Here is a 15,615-nt window from a genome sequence, read left to right as displayed (position 1 = left end):
TTCATATCACATTTGGCTCACTGTTGTGGCATCTCTTTCCTCTGATGTTTTCCTGTAGAGCAGAGTCCTGAAGAAGTGCTGAGAAGAGGAGGCTCAGGGCAGACCTCACTGCTGTCTACAGCTACCTGAAGGGAGGCTGTAGGGTTGCTCTCTTCTGCCACGCAACCAGCAACAGCACAAGGGGACACAGCCTCAAGTTGTGGCAGGGGAGGTCTAGGCTGGATGTTAGGAGGAAGCTGTTGGCAGAGAGAGTGATTGGCATTGGAATGGGCTGCCCAGGGAGGTGGTGGAGTCTCTGTCCTTGGAGATGTTGAAGCCAAGCCTGGCTGAGGCACTTAGTGCCATGGTCTGGTTGCTTGGCCAGGGCTGGGTGTTAGGTTGTGCTGGCTGAGCTTGGAGTTCTCTTCCAACCTGCTTGATTCTAAGTGATTTCACTTCCATGCTTTTCTTTGTGTATAATTCAAACCATCTTACAATTCTTGCTATGAGTACCTATACTTCCAGGTTGTTTCTATCAACAGTTAAAAGCATTATTTAGGCTTTGTTTGGGGCTTCCTTATTGTTTCTGTGTTATTCAAGTAGCATTGTCCTCCCTCTTCTTCCCTTCCATTCCTAATAGAGATGCAAGGGTGCAGTTTTTATTCTTATTTTTTTCAGTATTGAAGTATTCAGTACTACCCATTACATTCTGGTCTCATTTGCTTAGTCAGTCTCTTTGAGTGGAGTCTCTAACTTTGCAAATGCCAAGCAAGGCTGAAAAGTTCTGTGTGCTACAGGATCCTTTTGTTTCTCATGCCACTTTTTGGTTTTTTTTTCTATGCAAAGCATTCATACGAGGCTGGGGAGTGAATGGCTCTTTGTCCAGGAGCTGCTGAGAGCACTCTGGCCCCTGCAGCGCCAAGCAGCACTACAGGCTGGGGACAGAGTGGCTGAGAGCAGCCAGGCAGAGAGGGACCTGAGGGTGCTGGGAGAGAGGAGCTGAAGATGAGGCAGCAGCATGCCCAGGTGGGCAGCAGAGCCAATGGCATCCTGGGCTAGCTCAGGAGCAGTGTGGGCAGCAGGACAAGGGAGGTTATTCTGCCCCTGTGCTCAGCACTGCTCAGGCCACACCTTGAGTGCTGTGTCCAGTTCTGGGCTCCTCAGTTCAAGAGAGATGTTGAGGTGCTGGAAGGTGTCCAGAGAAGGGCAAAGAAGCTGGTGAGGGGCCTGGAGCAGAGCCCTGTGAGGAGAGGCTGAGGGAGCTGGGGGTGTTTAGGCTGGAGAAGAGGAGGCTCAGGGCTGACCTCATTGCTCTCTACAGCTGCCTGAAGGGAGGCTGTAGCCAGGTGAGGTTGGACTCTTCTGCCAGGCAACCAACAACAGAAGAAGAGGACAGAGACAGAAGAAAGGGACACAGTCTCAAGTTGTGCTGGGGGATGTCTAGGCTGGATGTTAGGAGGAAGTTGTTGGCAGAGAGAGTGATTGGCATTGGAATGGGCTGCCCAGGGAGGTGATGGAGTCCTTATCCCTGGAGGTCTTGATGCAAAGCTTGGTTGAGGCACTTAGTGCCATGGTCTACTTAATTGGCCAGGGCTGGGTGCTAGGTTGGCCTGGCTGAGCTTGGAGGTCTCTTCCAACCTGGTTAATTCTATGATTCTAAGTCTGCAGAAACTCTGTTCTTAACATCAGTTGTATCTCTAACTCCTCCTAACCCACATTTCATGACCTGTTGTTCACACATAGCTCTTGTGTGCGCAGACAGGCAGAGGTTTGCATCTGGCAGGAGAACGGAGCGTGTTACGTTGTCCACTTTTGCATGGGCAATTACCTGCTCTTTGACTCTGTTATGGACTTACATTATAAAAATTAGCATGTAGCTCTCTGGGATTTAAATACAAGTGCCTAATGTTCTGCAAATTGGCATTTGATATTCATAGAGTACCAGGACAATGCCACTGAGACGGCACAGTGAATCGTGCTCCAAGGATTAGTGGCGAGGTTGGCAGCTGAATATAAACATATAATTGTTATTCCAAAAGCCAAAGCTTTCTTTGCATATTTCTCCCAGCAGGGAGGGAAGAAGAAGAAGAAAAAAACTCTCCTTTGTGTCTTGGCTAAGATGTATTTCAGTCATCTTACATAGCAGGTGGCAGCGGAGAGCGAAATCCTCTCCCTTCAGCAACAGGACAGGAGCAGCTGTCATAGCCTGTAATGTACATTCTGTCAGCAGTACATCTCCATTCTGTCCTGGGGGATTGCCACTGGAAGGCATCAGCATAGTTCTTCAGACTGCCTCCTTAACTCTCTTTTTTACAGCTTCTTGGTAGCAGGGTTAAAGAGTGCTGGAATGTTTGGAAATGCAGGACAGCCTTCAGGTCTACAAGAGCACTTATTGGAACCATGAGAATCATGGAATCAACCAGGTTGGAAAAGACCTCCAAGCTCAGCCAGTCCAGCTTAGCACCCAGGCCTGTCCAGTCAACCAGACCATAGCACTAAGTGCCTCAGCCAGGCTTGGCTTCAACACCTCCAGGGACAGTGACTCCAGCACCTCCCTGGGCAGCCCATTCCAATGCCAATCATTCTGCCAGGCAAGAACTTCCTCCTAACATTCAGCCTAGACCTCCCCCAGCACAACTTGAGACTGTGTCCCCTTGTTCTGTTGCTGCTTGCCTTGCAGAAGAGACCAACCCCACCTGGCTACAGCCTCCCTTCAGGTAGTTGTAGACTACCTGAAGTTGTAGAATTAAATCTAATGAAAGCAGATTGAATTTTACCCTTCACCTGAGCCAAGAGTTGGCAGTATTGCTATCACAGCTCCTCTGATTTATTTTGTTCTTGCAGGAAAGCAGTGAGATATGTCTCAAACAGTTAATTACATTCACTGTAAATTGCAAACACTAGTAATGAGCATTTAGGGTATGACTAAAAGCTGAGAGAGGCCAGGTAGGATTGAGTAGTGAATTCAGGAGGCGTATCCAAGAATCAGAAAGGAAATATCTATTCAGTTTTGCAGCTTCAGCAGTGTTGATCCCAATAAAAGGAGCGTGGGCAGGGTGTGAAATTGCTTGGGAGGATGTAGGAGAAAGCCCAGAAGCCATTGATGCACCAAGAAGTTTTGGAAGGAGGTTGACAGGCATTGTTGTATGCAGTAGTGGTTCCTCTGGGAGTGCTCCTGCTGTCATTCACCGTGACGACCGAGGGATCGAGGTGTTATTCACAGCCTGGTTGGAAGGGGATTCTTACCCTGCTGTCAGCTTAGCTAAGCTTATTTTTGCTTTAGATGTGTGGATTAGCTCTGTGCAATCCCAATGGCAAAGTCTGTGCACCTCAAAGCACCCTTTCTACTTTTAAGAAGGACTTAAAACCTGCACTCAACACTTCTGCTATCTTATAGGACTGGCAGGACCATTTTGGGGTAGCTGGGAAGAATTTGAGGCCTCTAAAACAGAGGTTGTGTGATGCTTTGGTTGTTACCCACCCCCCCCCCTCTTATGAAATCACCCAGACTAGACTCAGCTGAGCTGAAAGCATTAAGATGAAGCTTTATATTCACAGCTTAGCACAATATCCAAGCAGATATTTACAATATCTACAGCTGTAGACAGAAATATGCAAGTTAAAAGTAATACAGAAACACAGCAGCCCTCCCAGAAACCAGAGTCCCCAGAAGGGGCTCCCAACCACCCTTCCACCTCCCTTCCACCCCCCTACCTTATCCCAGACTATGCCTTACATTCAAGGTGAGTTTGGAGAATCAGCCAGGAGGGTTAGGAAGCAGAAGGATTAGTTACACAGACAGCAGGTTAGGGAGAGAAGGGAGGCAGCCAGAGCCAGAGAGCAACTCTGTTATCTATGTTTGTGTTGTTGTTTTTAATCCATCTCAGCAAGCCTATGAGTGCAGCAGCCATCACCATAGTTTCCTTTTCACAGCCTAGCATCTAATTCCTCTCACCAAAACATTCCAGCTAGGCTTCAAACTAGCACAGGTTCTAATACTTGATGCATGTTGTTAGCCTTTTCTTTAAAGATAGATGAAAAAGATACTGAGATGTCTGAAGATTTCACTTGAACAAGAGACATGCATTGGTCGGACTAAGGTACTGGGCTTAAGCAGTCATGGTGTTGTTCTCAGCTTTGCCATACATGTTAACAACTGGAGCCAATCATTTTTTGGTATCTCTACTTGCAGTGTAGTGAGAGATCACAGGCTCACAGGATGTAAGGGCTTGGAAGAGACCTAAGGAGACCATCGAGTCCAACCCCCTCCAGAGCAGGACAATTCTGTCTAACACAGATCACAGAGGAACACATCCAGACAGGCCTTGAAAAGATCCAGAGAAGGAGACACCACAACCCCCCTGGGGAGCCTGTTCCAGTGCTCTGGGACCCTTACAGGAAAGAAGTTCCCCCTTGTGTTGAGCTGGAACCTCCTGTGCTGCAGCTTCCATCCATTGCTCCTTGTCCCATCCCAGGGAGCAGTGAGCAGAGCCTGTCCCCCTGCTCCTGACCAGTCCTCAGATACTTATAAACATTTATCAAATCCCCTCTCAGTCTTCTCTTCTCCAGACTAAGCAGCCCCAGGTCCCTCAGCCTCTCCTCATCAGCCATGCCCTCCAGTCCCCTCATCATCCTCATAGCCCTCTGCTGGACCCTCTTCAGCAGATCCCTGTCCCTCTTCAAGTGGGGAGCCCAAAACTGAAGGCAGTATTCAAGATGAGGTCTCAGCAGGGCAGAGTAGATAGGGAGGAGAAATGAGCAGTTTCAGATAACACAAGTGGACATAAAGCAGAGCTCTCAAGGCTGAGGAAGCTCAAGCTGACTTCCTTATGTGCTTATGTTGCTCCTATCAGAGAGGTTGCTTGTTTGCCTTTATTAGTTTGGGTTTCCTCTGCAGTGCACTGGCATGTTCCATACTGGATGGGTGGGCAGAGGCCAATGGGATGAGATTGAACAAGGCCAAGTGCAGGGTTCTACACTTTGGCCACAACAACCCCAAGCAGCACTACAGGCTGGGGACAGAGTGGCTGAGAGCAGCCAGGCAGAGAGGGAGCTGGGGGTGTGCAGCCTGCAGAAGAGGAGGCTCAGGGGTGACCTCATTGCTGTCTACAACTCCCTGAAGGGAGGCTGTAGCCAGGTGGGGTTGGTCTCTTCTGCCAAGCAAGCAGCAACAGAAGAAGGGGACACAGTCTCAAGTTGTGCCAGGGGAGGTCTAGGCTGGATGTTAGGAGGAAGTTGTTGTCAGGGAGAGTGATTGGCATTGGAATGGGCTGCCCAGGGAGGTGGTGGAGTCTCTGTGCCTGGAGGTGTTGAAGCCAAGCCTGGCTGAGGCACTTAGTGCCATGGTCTGGTTGAGTGGCCAGGGCTGGGTGCTAGGTTGGACTGGCTGAGCTTGGAGGTCTCTTCCAACCTGCTTGATTCTATGAAGGCAATTTCCATGTGTGACAACTGCCTCACTAGCTTTGGCACAAGTGGGCACTTGCTACCAAGAAAACTGTGAAATCACAGTTGGAGGTAGGAGGAATGACAAACACTAGAGAAACAGAAGCTGTGTTGGGGAAAGTGGTTGTATTGTAGTCATTTTAAAAATGGAATGTTGCTCTGGGAATGAATGGAGTGAAAATGGGCAGGGAGGATGCCCAAAATGGGGAATCCAGCCTGACTTCAGTCCCTAAGCTTGCCTGGCAGCACTGCTTACCAGCCACAATGGCCAGATGAAGTGTTGGGAGGTTTTTGGATGCTCAGATTGGGCCAACAAAGAGTCCTGCTGCTGATAGTGTCCAAAGCCTGCCTGCCTTGAAGCTGTGAGCAAAGAAGTTTAGGTTGATTCTCCCTATGTATGGGTTGCTCCACATGAATTAGGTTGGAAGATATCAGCTGCCCCTCCAGGATTCTTTTTTCCTTCCTAATCATCTCCTTCCTTTAGCTCTCCTGTTAGATTGGTAGTTTGAGCTAGAAACACTCTTTAGGTGTCTGTGATAATTGTATGTGAATTGTGCTGTGGGAGGGTTTGCTTCTATTTAGCAGAGGTTTCTCTAAACACCCATCTCATTTTTCAGAAATGAAAACCTGGAGACCCCAAGCTGTGAAGAGATGGAAAGCAACAACTCCTCCGAGTACAACACAGTGCTCAGGACGTAAGTGTGGCTTTGGCCAGGACTTTGTGTTGGGGGAGCACATGGGCAGCAGAGATGTTGTTCTTTTTCAAAGTCCACAGTGCTCTTTGCTTGCCTGGACAAGCTTGTGGGAAGGCCAAATATCAACCATCTCAGAACATACCACAGAGTTACAGGTGATGGGAGTTGGAAGGGACCTCTGGAGACCATCTAGTCGACCCTACCAGGGCAGGTTCACTTAGAGCAAGTTGACAGTAAGACAACCCAGAGACCATAGAATCAAGCAGGTTGGAAGAGACATCCAAGATCATCCACTCCAACCTAGCACCCAGCCCTGGCTAATCAACCAGACCATGGCACTAAGTGCCTCAGCCAGGCTTGGCTTCAACACCTCCAGGCACAGCAACTCCACCACCTCCCTGGGCAGCCCATTCCAATGCCAATCACTCTCTCTGACAACAACTTTGTCCTAGCATCCAGCCTAGACCTCCCCTGCCACAACTTCACACTCTGTCCCCTTCTTCTGTTGCTGGTTGCCTGGCAGAAGAGCCCAACCCCACCTGGCTGCAGCCTCCCTGCAGGTAGTTGCAGACAGCAATGAGCTCTGCCCTGAGCCTCCTCTTCTGCAGGCTGCACACCCCCAGCTCCCTCAGCCTCTCCTCACAGGGCTCTGCTCCAGGCCCCTCCCCAGCCTTGCTGCCCTTCTCCAAACACCTTCCAGCACCTCAACATCTCTCTTGAATTGAGGGGCCCAGAACTGGACACAGCACTCAAGCTGTGGCCTGAGCAGTGCTGAGCACAGGGGCAGAAGAACCTCCCTTGTCCTGCTGGCCACACTGTTCCTCAGCCAGCCCAGGATGCCATTGGCTCTCCTGGCCACCTGGGCATGCTGCTGCCTCCTCTTCAGCTCCTCTCTCCCAGCACCCCCAGCTCCCTCTCTGCCTGGCTGCTCTCAGCCACTCTGTCCCCAGCCTGTAGTGCTGCTTGGGGTTGCTGTGGCCAAAGTGTAGAACCCTGCACTTGGCCTTGTTCAATCTCATCCCATTGGCCTCTGCCCACCCATTCAGCCTGGCCAGGTCCCTCTGCAGGGCTCTCCTACCCTCCAACAGCTCCACACCTGCTCCTAGCTTGGTGTCATCTGCAAACTTACTGATGATGGACTCAATCTTCCCATCAGAGAAATCATCTCCAAATTAAACATGAGATAAACACATCTAGGCCAAGATTTTGTTCTTTAAACAGGCAAGGAGTGTTTTTTTCCCCTGCCTTATCTATGGCAGTAAATGTTTATTGCTTATGACTGTTTTTATTGTGCATTACAGCAGTGTCTGCCAACCAGTGGTGGGTTTGTCTCTGGCAGCATGTGCATGCATATATCTCTTCCATTCGTGCTCTTAGAGTGAAATTTGATTCCTGAAGTCATTCTAATTTGCAAGAGAAATGGCAAAGCTGTTTTGAAATGCAGTGGGGAAAGTGGTTTGGTTATCCTCTTAGCATCTCATGAATTTGTGCTGTTATCTTGTGCCACTAGGTGTAAAATGTGCCTTAGGGCATCGGTGTTTGTACTTTGGCATCTCTAGGAGCTGTGCTTTGCAGGACTGTGGCACTGAAAAGCAGCTGCATCATTACATTTGGCCACAGTATCTTCAACATTTCTGCAGACTGTTTCTCTAGGAATTTATTTCTGCTTCTACCAGTTGAGAAAATCTGAAGTGATTTTCAACCAATACAGTGATTTCTTTGTTGTTGAAGAAGCCACCTCGAGTTTCTTTGTGTTTTGAGATGAAAGAGAAATGGTGAACTTCCTTATCATGAGGTCCACAGTCCAGTCAAGAGTGAGAACTCTACTGCAGTGTTGCCATTCCTGAAGTTCAGGGAGGCTGTCAATTCAAATCACCTTCTCTTCCAGGATATTGTGCTTAGGCTTCTGCTTGCCTCCATATTTTTTGGTTTCTTGTGTGTTGGGATAGGGTGGGTTCAATTCTGGCTTTAAGTGATCTCCATGAACATACCACACACTTCCCAAGCCATGCTGCAGGCTGGGGACTGAGTGGCTGAGAGCAGCCAGGAAGAAAGGGAGCTGGGGGTACTGGTAGATAGTAGGTGAATGTGAGCCAGCAGTGTGCCAAGGTGGGCAGCAGAGCCAATGGCATCCTGGGCTGGCTCAGGAGCAGTGTGGCCAGCAGGACAAGGGAGGTTCTTCTGCCCCTGTACTCAGCACTGCTCAGGCCACACCTTGAGTGCTTTGTCCAGTTCTGGGCTCCTCAATTCAAGAGAGATGTTGAGGTGCTGGAAGGTATCCAGAGGAGGGCAATGAAGCTGGTGAGGGGCCTGGAGCAGAGCCCTGTGAGGAGAGGCTGAGGGAGCTGGGGGTGTGCAGCCTGCAGAAGAGGAGGCTCAGGGCAGACCTCATTGCTGGCTACAACTACCTGCAGGGAGGCTGTAGCCAGGTGGGGTTGGTCTCTTCTGCCAGGCAAGCAGCAACAGAAGAAGGGGACACAGTCTCAAGCTGTGCCAGGGGAGGTCTAGGCTGGATGTTAGAAGGAAGTTGTTGCCAGAGAGAGTGATTTCCCATTGGAATGGGCTGCCCAGGGAGGTGGTAGAGTTGCTGTCCCTTGAGGTGTTGAAGCCAAGCCTGGCTGAGGCACTTAGTGCCATGGTCTGGTTGATTGGCCAGGGCTGGGTGCTAGGTTGGAGTGGATGATCTTGGAGCTCTCTTCCAACCTGCCTGATTCCATGATTCTGTGATTGTCAGAACAGAGCAGAGTCCTTTTGCCTTGTCATCCACACAGAAACTTGTGTTTAGCAACAAGTAGATAAGTAGAAGCTCCTTGTCTGTGAGTATTTGATTAGCTGTCTCTAGCAGCACTTAACTAATGTCTGTAACTGGTACAGGATTCTCAAAGGCTTTAGTTAGAAACAAAACATGATCACATGGTAATTTATGGGTGGCTTTTTTAGCACTTAACTAGGACAGAAAGCTACAGGCTCTGTTGATTTGAGCTCTTCCTCTTGCCCCACGAGAGTCAACAAGGGAGCTCAGATCTCCTCAGCTCTTTCCTGGCTTTCACTGTTTCCATGGAATGGTTTGTGTTGGAAGGCACCCCAGAAGGTCAGCCAGTCCAACCCCCTTGCAGCCAGCACGGATATCTGCAACTACAGCAGGTTGATCAAAGCTCCAAGCAACCTGAGCTGGAATGGTTGCAGGGATGGGGCATCTACCACCTCTCTGGGCAACCTACAGGGTCTCACCACCTGTAAAAGATTTCTTTCTTAGATCTTCCTTGAGTTTCCCTGAAGTGTTTTCCTCCTGTTTCACCACAAGAACTCATCAAAGAAGGGTGGGTAGTAAACACTTGGTCACAAGCACTGAGGAGACAGTGTAATGTAGTGGGTAGAGGCAATAGTAGGCAGCCAGTTGTTTCCCACACCTCCATCCCAAATAAGTCTCATGCAGCTCTGGGCAAACCATTTGACCTCCCCTTATCTCAGTTAGTCGAGTCATAAAACATGACCTAAGACAGTACCCTTCCTGAAAAACAGAGGAAGGGTTTATCCTGGGGTTGAGAAAGGTCATTTCACCTCCTGCTGCCTCCTGATGGACCCACAGGAGCTTGGTGATGAGACTCAGAGAAAAGAGGTGAAGTTAATGCTGATGTTAGTGCCACTGAAGCTTTGGGCACAATCCTTGTGTCCAGAGGTGAGCTTGAAGTGAAATAACAATTGGTAGGAGCATGTTTGCCTTATTTATTTGTCTTTAAATGAAGTTCTCTTCGTGCTGATGTAACTCCTGGTTTATCTCCTGTCCCCTGCCTGGCTGCTTCCTGCTGCATCAATGCCATCTTCCCTTTCCGCATGTCATCATCACGTAAAGCCTCTGCACAGCCAGGAACTGACAGATGCGTGGAGTCTGTGATCCTCTTCCTGTGCTATCCCAGCTTCTGATGAGTTCCTGTGACAATTCTCATGAATATAATTGGCAGAGCTGATGTGGAGCCTTTGTATTTTTTAAGGCACTTCTTGTATCTGGGTTTGATGCCTGCTTGCCAGTTACTTCTAGAAAGCTCAGCTGTCAGCAAAGTAATTTGTCAGGTATATGTGGTTGAGAATCATAGAACAATTTGGGTTGCACAGGACCTTTAAAGGTCATCTACTTCTGCCTTCTACTGTGCTTTGCTGAGGTCCCACTGGAGTACTGCATCCAGTTCTGGAGCCTCTATTGCAGGAGGGATGTGGAGATTCTGGAGTGTGTCCAGAGCAGGGCCAGGAGGATGCTCAGAGGCTGCAGCAGCTCTGCTGTGAGCACAGACTGAAAGAGTTGGGGCTGTGCAGTCTGCAGAAGAGGAGGCTCCCAGGTGACCTTCTTGTGGCCTTCCAGGATCTGAAGGGGGCCTACAAAAGAGCTGGGGCAGGGACTTTTTAGGCTGTCAGGGGGTGACAGGACTGGGGGGAATGGAGCAAAGCTGGAGGTGGGGAGATTCAGCTTGGAGGTGAGGAGGAAGTTGTTGAGCATGAGAGTAGTGAGAAGCTGGAATGGGTTGCCCAGGGAGGTGGTCGAGGCCCCATGGCTGGAGGTGTTTAAGGCCAGGCTGGCTGAGGCTGTGTGCAGCCTGATGTAGGGTAGGGTGTCCCTGGGCATGGCAGGGGGGTTGGAACTGGCTGCTCCTTGTGGTCCCTTCAAACCCTGCCTGATTCTGTGATTCTATTCTATGATTCTAACAAAAACATGGTAGAGTTGTGCTCTCAGTTTTAGATGCCTTGGAGAAGAGGAAGAAGGAGCAGAACCATGATATTTCTTACCATTAACTGCATTTCTCAGAGGAAAAAAATATCTCAGGAGGAAGCCTGTGGTTTATGGCCAGAGATTTCTGCATTTCTCAGACTCCTGTTGTGACAGCTCAGATGCTTTAAAAACCCATTTGGGGGCTTTAGAAATGGGGATGTAATTTCAAGCATTTCCACTGGTTTGACACACACCCCAGAAAGAAAGCTACAGAAGATAGAAACAACAGCAGGAGAAGAATTTGTGAGTAAATATCTATGATATCCTATGGTCCTGTGACACATTTTGGTCTTTAGGGTTATGGGTGAGCTCTGAACACCATCAAAAGCTTCGTGAGCTTTAAAACCCTGCCATTCATGACTCTAGGCTTTTTTTAAGTATCAGGACCTACCTTAGCTTTTCATGTTTGGTTTTCATGTCTGCTTTCCACAGTTCTCACTACTTTGTCAGTCAGAAAGTTCCTGATTGCAAGTAACAGAAGAGTAAAGTCCAGAAAGGGTCAGGTACTCCAGTCAGCTGTCTGCATTAGGTGGACTTCAGCCTGAGTTGTCTGAAACAGGATGCTATGCCTTCCTCAACTGACTGATAAGGGAGTTGTGATGACTGGCTTCCTTGACCTTCTGTCTCCTCCTGTGAGCAATTCATTTTGCTCTTCCTTGCCTCACATCGGCAGGATTGCCTGCTGCTGGGTCGCAGCTGGGCATGTTTGTGTGTTGAGATGTCACAGAGCTGCCTCCTCAGCTTAGGTCACTGCTCTAAGTGGAGTTCTGTGTTCACTGCATGTTTAGCTTAGGACTTCTGCTGACTTCTGAAAGAATCATAGGATCAAGCAGATTGGAAGAGACCTCCAAGCTCAGCCAGTCCAACCTAGCACTCAGCCCTGGCCAATCAACCAGACCATGGCACTAAGTGCCCCAGCCAGGCTTTGCTTCAACACCTCCAGGCACAGCAACTTCACCACCTCCCTGGGCAGCCCATTCCAATGCCAATCACTCTCTCTGACAACAACTTCATCCTAACATCCAGCCTAGACCTCCCACAGCACCACTTGAGACTCTGTCCCCTGCTTCTGTTGCTGCTTGCCTGGCAGAAGAGACCAACCCACCTGGCTACAGCCTCCCTTCAGGTACTTGTAGACAGCAATGAGCTCTGCCCTGAGCCTCCTCTGCTGCAGGCTGCACACCCCCAGCTCCCTCAGCCTCTCCTCACAGGGCTCTGCTCCAGGCCCCTCCCCAGCCTTGCTGCCCTTCTCTGGACACCTTCCAGCACCTCAACATCTCTCTTGAACTGAGGAGCCCAGAACTGGACACAGCACTCAAGGTGTGGCCTGAGCAGTGCTGAGCACAGGGGCACAAGAACCTCCCTTGTCCTGCTGCCCACACTGCTCCTGAGCCAGCCCAGGATGCCATTGGCTCTGCTGCCCACCTGGGCACACTGCTGCCTCATCTTCAGCTACTCTCTCCCAGCACCTCCAGTGCCCTCTGCCTGGCTGCTCTCAGCCACTCTGGCCCCAGCCTGTAGTGCTGCTTGGGGTTGTTGTGTCCAAAGTGTAGAAGCCTGCACTTGGCCTTGTTCAATCTCATCTGAGAAGAACATCTGTAACACAGAAAGACCAGAGGGTTCAGAATTAGACATACATTAAGCACAGGTAGGGATTGCCAGCATGATGAGCAGCACAGGCAATTAAAGAGGGGCCCATATGATACACATTGCAGGAACTCTGGGGGGGGTTAATGTAGTTTGAGTCATGCTTTTGCTTTTAAGTGAGGTTTTCTAGTCCATAGATACACTTTGGCACACATTACCCCAACAAAAAAGGAAGTGAGGAAAGAAGGAAGAGCAAAAAGAAGCAAACTGCTTTCTGTTGTCTGTGTCTGAAATGGAGATTTCCTACACCTTACCAGCCAGGAGTCATGGACAACTTAAATGAGGCACATTCAAGAGATCCCACTTCTTTTACCTATTCTGGGAAGAGGATCAGCAAGCATCTAATGCCAATTGGGGGGACTGCAGTGCTCCTGAAATCTGCAAGATAGTTGGAAACAATGCTTTTGGTGATACAGCCTGATCACTGTGTTCTCTATTCAGAGCAGGAGAGCTCCTGGGTTAACTTTTAACTCGCTCTTAAAAGGATTGGTTTTCTGCACCAAAGGATCTGGGAAACAACTTGTGCCCTTTTTCCCTCCTGCTTCTGAAAGGGGGTTGTAGATCTCTGGGCCATCCACTGCTACCAGACATGTATATACCCAAAGCACAGGCTCCAGGAATTAAAAGAGCTGAGGAGCAGGACACTTCTTTCCCAAAAGATGGGCATTTGAGACCTGGATGGAGCTGGTTATGGCCTTCCAGGATCTGAAGGGGGCCTACAAAAAAGCTGAGGAGGGACTTCTTAGGTTCTCAGGGAGTGACAGGACTGGGGGGAATGGAGCAAAGCTGGAGGTGAGGAGGAAGTTGTTGAGCATGAGAGTGGTGAGAGGCTGGAATGGGTTGCCCAGGGAGATAACTGAGGCCCCATGGCTGGAGGTGTTTAAGGCCAGGCTGGTTGAGGCTGTGGCCAGGCTGCTCTAGGGTAGGGTGTCCCTGGGCATGGCAAGGGAGTTGGAACTGGCTGCTCCTTGTGGTCCCTTCCAACTCTGCCTGATTCTATGATTCTGTGTTTGAGGGCAGAGAGCAAATGATAAAGTCTTCAAAGTATGAACTGCTGTAGCTGCTTGTGCCTTTTGGAAGCCCTGAGCTTCACTGGATTCTGAAATGCCTCTAAGTGATGTGAGGGCTCAAGAGAGTGCCAAGGCCATATCACTGCCATGACTTGCTAGGCTTACAAGACCTGGAGAGCTAATTCAGCACATCACAATTCATGGATACAAGGTGCTGAGCTTGTTGCCAGGAGTTTTAAAGCTCTCTGTCAGTGAAGTTCCCAGAAGTGGTTCATTCCTGTTCAGCACAGACAGAAGAATGTCCAGCCTGGCAGTCCAGGCTTGTTTGTGTTCAGGAAAGACTAGTTTAATGTTAACTCAACCTAGTTATTTTGAAGACCTTGCTCAAAAACATAGTAGTAGGAACCCGAGGTGACCTGTGGCAGAGGCTTTTCAAGAGGCAGCCAGCATTGCCATGTTGGCCTGTGGACTTAGACCATTGTTTTTAGTCTGTTTGCTTTCCAGAGGTCTAACATCAGTGTGGTTTCTTTACAGACACCCTCTGTGCATGCTGGTAAAAAATAATGTGGGGAGAAAAAAGTGAGCCACCTCCTCTTCTGCTTAGAAATAACTCTTGTGTTGCTGGCTTACAGGAGAATCCACAGCCAGAGCAATGCCACAGTAAGGGCAAGCTGATCCCTCTATCATCTGTCTCCTGATGAAACCAAAGACAGATTCATAGAATCAAAGAATCAGTCAGGGTTGGAAGGGATCACAAGGAGCAGCCAGTTCCAACCCCCTGCCATGCCCAGGGACACCCTACCCTACAGCAGGCTGCACACAGCCTCAGCCAGCCTGGCCTTAAACACCTCCATCCATGGGGCCTCAACCACATCCCTGGGCAACCCATTCCAGGCTCTCACCACTCTCCTGCTCAACAACTTCCTCTTCATGTCCAGTCTAAATCTCCCCACCTGCAGCTTTGCTCCATTCCCCCCAGTCCTGTTACTCCCTGAGAGCCTGAGAAGTTCCTCCCCAGCTCTTTTGTAGGCTCCCTTCAGATGCTGGAAGGCCACAAGAAGGTCACCTGGGAGCCTCCTTTTCTGCAGCCTGCACAGCCCCAACTCTTTCAGTCTGCTCACAGCAGAGCTGCTCCAGCACCTCTCCTATGAGGACAGACCTAAAGAGCTTTTAAAACTCCCAGTTTAAGTTATGTCTCTCAAGGGTGCCAAAGATAAAGTGGTAGAAGCAGAAAACTGGACTCCAGATGTGAGGTTTCAAATGGGAAGTCGAATTATTTGTGGGTTTGTTTTGGTTTGGGATTGTTTCTGTGGCTATGTTGAGTGTTCAGCTCCCCAGTGCTATGAAAGGGAGGATTCTTACTGGAGTTAGACCAGTGGAATGAGAAGCAGAAACTGTTTATGTAGTACAATGAGTAAGCCCAGCTTTAAGCTCCTCTTCTGCACTGCCATGTCTCAGTCCTGAGGCAGATAAATCCTAAATGAGCTTGAGTAACAGTAAAAGTCCTTTCAAGCCTCTTCTTGGACTAGAAGATTGTGGTTTCCTTTTGCTCCTGGCTTTGGTTGGCTGGTTTGGAGCAGCCTGGTGGTGCTCTCCTTCAGAGGAATGAGAGGCCACAGAAATGAAGCAAAATAATCTCTGTTGTTGTTGTCTTGTGTGTCAGCTCCTAGTGGCATCTGGTTTGTTATCAGAGTTTAAGGCCAGGCTGGCTGAGGCTCTGACCAGGCTGCTCTAGGGTAGGGTGTCCCTGGCCATGGCAGGGGGTTGGAACTGGCTGATCCTTGTGGTCCCTTCCAACCCTGACTGATTCTATGATTCTATGAAAGTGTGGAGAATTTCTTTGCTATTAAAACTTGGCACATGATGTGATCAAAAACCACAGACAAAGCAACTCAAAGCTGAACCCAAACCTCCTTGTTTCATTCCACAGTAAAGCAATTCAAATACAGAAAATTAAGGAGTTGCTCAGCACAGGGCATGTCTTGTATGTTTACCCCTCCTCTTCTGCAGTAACATAGCCAATACCAAACCCTTCAGTGTGATACTGCAGCATCTGGAGTTTCTCACGGTGATAAACATT

General features: G+C 49.3%; 1 protein-coding gene across 1 annotated transcript in view; it reads left to right on the top strand.

Annotated features, from left to right (window-relative positions):
* The window catches only part of RGL1 (ral guanine nucleotide dissociation stimulator like 1), a 99,068-nt gene that overhangs the window by 42,323 nt on the left and 41,130 nt on the right, over positions 1-15,615 (top strand). The window contains 1 exon segment of the mRNA XM_064148078.1: positions 6,039-6,116. Within this exon segment, the coding sequence (XP_064004148.1) occupies positions 6,039-6,116 (78 nt within the window).

The sequence above is a fragment of the Pogoniulus pusillus genome, chromosome 8, assembly GCF_015220805.1.
Source record: "Pogoniulus pusillus isolate bPogPus1 chromosome 8, bPogPus1.pri, whole genome shotgun sequence".
Classification (NCBI taxonomy): domain Eukaryota; kingdom Metazoa; phylum Chordata; class Aves; order Piciformes; family Lybiidae; genus Pogoniulus; species Pogoniulus pusillus.
This window is presented reverse-complemented; position numbering and strand designations above follow the sequence as displayed.